The sequence below is a fragment of the Pangasianodon hypophthalmus genome, chromosome 27 (assembly GCF_027358585.1).
Source record: "Pangasianodon hypophthalmus isolate fPanHyp1 chromosome 27, fPanHyp1.pri, whole genome shotgun sequence".
NCBI lineage: Eukaryota > Metazoa > Chordata > Actinopteri > Siluriformes > Pangasiidae > Pangasianodon > Pangasianodon hypophthalmus.
This window is the reverse complement of record NC_069736.1, coordinates 3,099,275-3,107,432: the sequence shown is the minus strand read 5'-3', so window position 1 is coordinate 3,107,432 and position 8,158 is coordinate 3,099,275. Positions and strand designations below refer to the sequence as shown.

Genomic DNA, 8,158 nt, shown 5'->3' with positions numbered 1-8,158 from the left:
CCAGCTGTCAGTGCCTGTCACCAAATAAGTGACAGAGTGAGCCTGCGAGAGGGCGGGGAGACAGTGTGATGGACAGCTGGGAATAACAGGAAATCAATGTAATCAGACAGAAATGAGGCTGAGGGCTTGGGCAGCAGGAGGGATTTAAACTATAAACTAGCTGTGTTTAGGGAATATCTCTCTCTGTGTGTGTGTGTGTGTGTGTGATTGTTTTCTTTCTGCAGTATGCATCCTGCAGGCTTTCTTGTTTTTTGTATTTTGTGGAAATTGCTGTGGCGTGGTGTTACGATACATTTAATCAGTGTTATAAAGACTTCTGTGTTTTCCTGCAATGCTGACGTCTTGTTTCTGTTTGTGTACAGATCATAGTGATGAGCTTCGCTTCTACCTCATCCACATGACTGAGGTGAGTTACCTACAGTTTATTCTGTCTGTCTGTCTGTCTGTCTGACTGTCTGTCTGTCTGTCTGTCTGTCACTTTGTCTATCCGTCTGGCTGCTTATTTGTCTGTTTGTCTGTGTCATTAAAATACCTGTTTATCTGTGTGTCTTATACACATCCATCCATCTACTTGTCTATCCAACCATTCATTCCTCCATCCTAGCCAACTTTTCATAAATACATCCATCCCTCCATTCGAACATTAATTTCACTATCAAAGCATTCATTCCTCTATCCAGCTGTCTATTCAGTCATTTATTCCTCCATCCATCCATCCACCCATCTATCTATCCATCCATCCATCCATCCATTTCTCTAACTATCCAAATGTTCATTCCTCCATCATCCATGCATCTGCCTATCCAACCTTTAATCTGTCTACCCAATGATTCATTCCTCTATCCAGCAATCTGGCCAACTGTTCATCCATCCATTCATCCATCCACCCAATCATCCAACCAACCAACCAATCATCCAACCAATCATCTGTCCATCCATCCATCCGTTCCACACTAAAGTGTTAGCTGATGTTTGTTTCTTTAGTTCTGCACCAGAGCTATGATGCTAAAGTAGCTAATGGATGTCGGTGTCACCCAAAATATTTTTTTTTTTCATAAATACACTCAACTCTTCATAAACATTGTTAATCTTTGTAATCTTATTTTTAAACAGAGTTTTTGCGTTATATTTATGCAGCTGTGTATTTATGGAACAGATTTAGGGTGAGTTAGATTAGCGCGTTCCCCCAGTGTAAAACTGAACAACAAGTCTTGGCTGATCGATCACATCGGAGATAAGTGGAAACTTTTTTGACATCTTTCTTTATATTAAACACAGAAGCTCCATTTGCTACTAGACTTCTCTTGTCTTCTCTGCCTCTCTTCTAATTCTCCTAATCCTCTTTACTCAAGTCTGTTTTCCTTTCCTCCCCGAGCGATTATCATCTACGTCATTGTCCTCTTTTTTCCCCATCCCCTTCTGAAAACAGCAATGTATCATCTAATTAAATCCCAATGAATTTTTTAACAACTTCTTGCCTATTTTAAACACAGCAGACGGGGCCCGACTGAAGCTTTCAACACATGGCCCACGGCCGTAGAAAGGGTAAAAAAAAAAAAAAAATGCAGTCTGTCCAATTAGTTCCCTAAAACAGAGCGTTTTTCCAGGCGTGAGGTTGCGGCCATGTGGTGTGTGTCGGAGATGTCGGAGTGTGGTGACTCCAGCTGGGAGTTTGTAGCTGTCGCATATGACAGGAAGTGACTCTGCAGGAGACGTGGTGATGACGGCATCCATTTCATTCTGCATGTCACTCCTCGGCTTGCCACTCACTTTCTCCTCGTAATGAGCAGCTTTATTTATTTCTCCTTCTGCAGAGGAGGACGTGTGTCAGTGCAGCGTGGAGACATCTTCCTACTTCCTGCTTGTGTCCAATTATTTAAAAGTTTATTGTACACAGTCAGGGAGTCCTAATGATAAATTCCCCATAAACACCCTTTCAGGAGCCAGAATATGATCAGTTATCAAATATAAATATAATCACGTTAAAGCTGAGGAATGTGTTTGTAACATGCAGTTGCTAGGACACGACTGCATATTAGGGTTAATCCCAGAATTAAAGCTGGAGCTGTTGGTCAAAGCCCAGGCCGACAGTGTGAGGGGCAGAACGGGACAAAACTGCACAGACAGTGCAGAGAGGATGAGGGGTAACACGGACAGAAGCAGAGGACATGTGTGACTTTTGCATGGTGTTGTGTTCTATTCTGTTCTACTGCAATCTGTTTCTATTCAGTTACGCCCTTTTTCTATTCTTTTGCAATCTATTCTATTCTATTCTCCTCTCTTCTTATCGTCTCTATTCAATACAGTTCAATTCTATTCTTCTAAACACTGTTCTCTTCTACAGCACTCTATTCCACTTTATTGCACTCTGTTCTATTCTATTGTGCTCTATTGTATTGCATTGTATTCTATTGGATTCTATTCTTTTGCACTCTTCTCTTCTTCAAAACTCAATTCAATTCTACCTTCTCAACTCTGCTCTCTACTACTGCTCTCTATTCTATTGCACTCTGTTCGATTCCATTGTGCTCCATTGTATTTCTATTCTATTCTATTCAACTTAATTCTATTGCACTCTGTTCTGTTATTTGCACTCTATTCTGGTCTATTCTTTTCTATTCTGTTGCGCTCTCTTGTATTGTATTAAATTCTGTTCAACTCTACACTATCCCACTCTATTCAATTCTCTTCTATTGTATGCTGTTCGGTTCTATTGCACTCCTTCTATTCTTTTTGTTGTATGCTATTCTGTTCTATCTATGATATTCCATTCCACTCTATTCTGTTCCATTCTGTGTACTGCAATTTATTCTATATTGTTGCAGTCTTCTATTCTATTCTATTCTATTCTATTCTATTCCAGGGGCGGCTGATATGACCAAAAAAATCGTATCGCAACAAATCATATCTCGTATCTGAAGACATGTCTACCATACACTTTATTGCACCATTGCTGGTGTGAATGCAGAGTTAGCTGATGGGGTTGTTAATATTTTGGGCGTGTGGGGGAATGTTAGCAGTTTAATATTGATATAGCAGTAATTTAGGGTGTTATTACAGACTGTAGGAAAAACATTACACTGATAGTAAAATTTACTTGAAGTAGCAGGGGTTAAAGTCGTCTCTCTCTCTTTCTCTCTCTCCCTCTCTTTCTCTCTCTCTCTCTCTCTCTCTCTCTCTCTCTCTCTCTCTGTAAATACTTGTTTATCGATTGCTGTGGATAAATTACACCTTCATCAGTGGTTTGTGATCAATGGCAGCATGTGGCCGTGACAGTGGAGCAAAACTACCCCTGTAAGGGCCTGTTTAAATGTGAGATATCTTTAGGTAGTTGGAGAAACTTGTCACAGGTTGTTGATCACCAAGTCTGCACCATTTTCTCTGTCCTTCCCCAGGGCGATAAACATGCAGTACATGCTTAATGGCTCATAATGGCTGTGTGGAGGACATTTATATTCAACTTACAGAAAAATAATAAAAGCATATTGCGTTCTGAGACAAATATTTTTCCTGTGAGTACCACAGACAAGAAAGAGAATATAAAAAAAAGAAAGGGAAAGAAAATAAAAGTAGAAAAAATTCATTATTATATGGAAACAGAATTCCAGGAATTTTTTTAATACATGCTCTTCAGATGTATTAATTTGCCCACACAAGCACTGTGTCTTTATGTTTATTGATGTGTATTCATTTGTAATTACTATGAGTAAATATATAAATAAAATGATATTCGACTGTGGTGAAACCATATGTAAGGATCTGTGAGTGATGTGAGTGGACTGGTGCAGTGGACTGGTGGAGTGTTGTAATGCAATCCACGGCCCTAATTCAATTCCGCTTTCTTCCCTTGTCTCCAAGCTCCAGCGTAATAGTACCCGGAGACCATCTCTGAGAGAGAACGAAAGAAAAGAGACGAGGGAGATAGAACAATGCAGTAATAGTGTAACAATCTTGTTAGCAGAATAGATCTGGCATGTGTGTATGTTTTTTTCCCCCCTCTTCATGTCATCCATGCACAAAGTTCAGGTCATTTCTCCTGCCTCTGAAATGTGTAATTGCATTGGTGCTTCCCCCCTTAAGGGTTTTTGTTACCGGATATAGAGGTGAAATTGTGTTGAGTAGAAGAGAAAATAGCATCTGGAAACATCAACAAGGAGAAATGCCTGGATTTTAGATGTTGCTCTTCATAGACAACCTTGTTGCATAAAGGATAAGAGGTGTGTTTTGTGTCCTTTTAACAGGAAGTATCAAATCTCGATAAATGCAATATAGTCCGATGTATTAGCGATGGGCCTCATTTATCAAACTGTTTATGTATGAATTTATTCATAAATCGTTTGCAGGAGCATTTATGCAAATCCAGCTAGTTGGAAAAAATGTTCGTGTGCTACATTTCCTGAGTTTTTAAATTTACATAGAAGGAGACTCACTAATGTGAACCTCAAATGATTATCTTATAATCAGAATCATATAATTAGCAATGAGTTACTGTGACTTTATATACGGATTATGCTGTCAAGTTACATATCAGTGAGGACAAAACTAATGGCACCCAAGAAAAGGACAAAGGGTTGTGTGTGTCTATGGCAGCTAACAGTTGCTGGAGGATTTAGCGCATACCATGCTAAGAAGGCGCTCTTTTTGATTTAGTCAGCATTTTGTCATTTTCAGCTCTCTTTGCCTTTTATGGAGTTTTATAGGTGTGGCTAAATGTAAACCATCTGTGCCTTGAAAGTGCTTAGCAATTTAAGAGTTATTGGTATTTAACAACTTACGCAACATAAAGAAGAACAAAGGAAATCAGTGACATTTTTGTAAATCTAATTGGAATTTTTTGTTGATATGATATTGATATGAATGATAAATGTAACATCTACAAACTGGGCAGTAGAAACCAATCTGCATTGTTCAGTCTCAGGGCTAAAACTTCAATTTGTCTATTAGTTTTTAGAGTTTAGTCTTTTATGTTGTTTAGTTCGTGTTAATATTAAATGTAAGTATAAATGGATAAAAAGTACACTTTAATAAATAAGAAATTGTAATCATTGACAAACTGATGTGGTATAAAAAGAGTAAAACAGAGATATAAGAACATAATTTACATATTGTTTTAATTCACACAGTTATTTTGAATCCTTGGCAACATGCCCACTTTTGGAAAGCACAATTTATTTAACTTGCACCTGTGGGTTAGTGTAGGTTATTTTGGGATGTTTGCTATATAGCCATGTGGTGTTTTTCTCACCTTCTGAGTTTGTTGTTCAGTCTGGAAGAAGGAGATAAGACCCAGGAATGCCCTCTGTAAGGAGGAATGACAGGTTGTGTTGCGGATTATAGCAGCTTTTTGAAGTTGTTTGTCATCATCTCGACAGTAAATCTGAGCTTGGAGTTTTGCAACCTGCTCTGTGGTTGCTGTGGCTTCATATTTCAAAGTGCTCTCATCTGCACTTCTTTGCAGAAATCATGGTGCTATTAGAAGCCTGAGACTTATCTTTTTGTCCCATTTTTTTCTGTGAGGATACACGATATCAATTTTGTAGCTGTATGAAGCTTTTTGTAGTTTGAGCTATATTGATTGAAACATTTCTCGGGGATTATTTTTTACGCATCTCTTCCCAATCCCATGAATCCTATCATTTGTGTCCTCTCGTTCTGAGCCACAAGCACTGTGCGCCCCACCAGCATGCTAGCAAGCGGTCAGGCTATTTTAGCACAAACCCACCCAGGAGCCTATCTAACCCAGATTCAAACAAGATATCCTGTGAAAGAGGGAGAGGACAGAGAGAGAGAAAGACCGAAAGAGCTAACGAGGAACAAGAATCTGAGCTGCTGTGTCCTGTACTCCGTGTGGACTGCAGTTATGGGGAATTTATCGGACAGAGCAGTGAGCAAGAAGAGGTTTCTCAGATCAGGAGACTCTCTGCATAAGCATCTGCTCTCGGATTACGCTGATGTGAGTTCCTTTAGCTTTCACAGAGTCCATAGAGAGAGAGAGAGAGAGAGAGAGAGAGTGAGAGAGAGAGAGAGAGAGCTTCAGTTTAAAGTGTGAAATGTTGGATTAAGTGCAGATGGTGTCTGTGTGTTTATGCAGCATTACCATTATAAACAAGTCCACATCAGTACCACTTCATCATCATCATCATCATCACCTTCTTCTTCTTGTTCTACTTCATGTTCATCTCTACCACTTCCACCACCACCACCATCATCATCATCATCATCATCTTCTTCTTCTTCTTGCGCTATTTCTTCATCTTCTTCTTTACCGCCACCATCATCATCATCATCATCATTATCAGCATCATCTTCTTCCTCTTCTTTTCCACCACCATCACCACCGCCATCATCATCATCATCATCTTCATCATCATCATCATCATCATTTTCTTCTTCTTCTGTTTTTTCTTTCTCTCCTCCTCCACAACAGTGATCATTATCTTCACCTTCATGATCTTCATCTCCTCCAACATTGCCATCACCACCGCCACAACTACCACCATCAATCTAATTTTTTCTTGATCATCATCTTCAACAACCCCATAACTTTCATAATCAAAACCTTTATCATCCTCCTCATCCTCCTCCTCATCAGCTTCTCCAATCATTATCTTATCCAACTCCACTCCAACCTACACCATCTTCATAATCATCATAATACTCCTTACCACCTCTACCATTTACTTCATCATCATCATACTCCCTACAACCACCTTCACCTCTGTTGCCTTCATCATTAGCATCATCATCAGCATTATCATGTTCTCCACACCATCTCAATCATCATCATCATTGTCATCATAATCATAATCATTATAATCGTTATCATTATTTTCTTCACCTCTAACATGTTCACCGTAATCAGCATCAGCATGATCATCATCATAAACATCATCATGCTTAACCATTGCCTATAATTGTGGATGACATGGATGACATGACATTCCTTTTCTCTTTCCATTGGTTTGCTCTATAACAGATAACCCTTTAGATGCTGACAGAATGGACAAACATTGTTGTTAAATTCTTTCACAGTGAAATTATTGTGTTTCTGGTGGTCATCTGTAATCCTTTGACAGACTGCACACCTTTAGCATAAAACAGCCTGCTTCCTCTTACCAGCAGTGCCATGAAGGAGCCATAACACATAACAATAAGATCCAAAAGCACTCACTGAGCTCCATAACACAGATCTGAAAAATAACACTTAAACCATTGGGGCTTAGGCGATAACAGGATTTCACAGAAGGTGAACTCAATGAAGCTCTTTCATTCTCAGCTGAATGAAAAGCTGGAAAAGTATGTGACAGAGAAAATGCATGCTGATGACTCAATGTTAGATGAGATACACAATTTCAGAGCACTTCACGTAGGAGGTGATAATGGAAGTGATCCCACCTGGCACTGCTGCTAATAGGAATATTGTAGTCTGTTGATTCAGGGTGTCAGTCTGGTAATTTGGAAATGACATGCCACTGAGTAGAGTTGTTGTACGGAAACTGACATCAAGAAACACTGTTTATGAGATTCTGACATCTTTTAGGTTATTGCTGACAGGCTGTTTAATTTCTGGTGTTGGGCCATTTCCTTTAGCGCCATGAGAAGTATTGTCTGGTGGTGATATGAGATATGAGGCTAAAATCTAACATCTATCAATAGCTTGACAATGAAACTATTGGAGTTGAGCATTCTATCATGGACTGGACTAGTTACGTAGACTACCAGAAGCACCAACGATCTTTGATGCTTTCTTCTCCGCTTTATTTTTTTTCGTAATGTCTCTATACGCATTAAGAAAGCAGTCACGTATGAATGGGAAAGATGAAACCATGGTTATAAGAGTTTTTCCATTTTTGCATGTCATACAGTAAATCGAAATTGACTGGAAGGTCAAATAACAAAGACAGGTGTTGTAGATCTGAACTCGACTCTATCATGGCCATTGCTATTCTCAGATCTCAGACTAATAACATCCACTCTACAGCCACACATTCATCTCCTCCACTTGTAGGTGATGAGTGCATTATAATATACTGCCTCTTAAGCCTTTAGAAGCCATCAAGGCGTTCCTACTTGTACTAAGACAAATGGATTCGACTGGGCATGTTTCAGGAAAATGCATGCCCCAGAGATCTCTTAATCTCGTCTGCTGAGAAAAAGG

The 8,158-nt window shown here is 39.2% G+C and overlaps 1 protein-coding gene across 1 annotated transcript in view; it reads left to right on the top strand.

Annotated features, from left to right (window-relative positions):
- rgs3a (regulator of G protein signaling 3a) overlaps nt 1-8,158 on the top strand; it is a 129,154-nt gene that overhangs the window by 33,613 nt on the left and 87,383 nt on the right. The window contains exon 10 of the mRNA XM_026921592.3: nt 363-406. Within this exon, the coding sequence (XP_026777393.3) occupies nt 363-406 (44 nt within the window). The remainder of the gene's footprint in view (nt 1-362; nt 407-8,158) is intronic.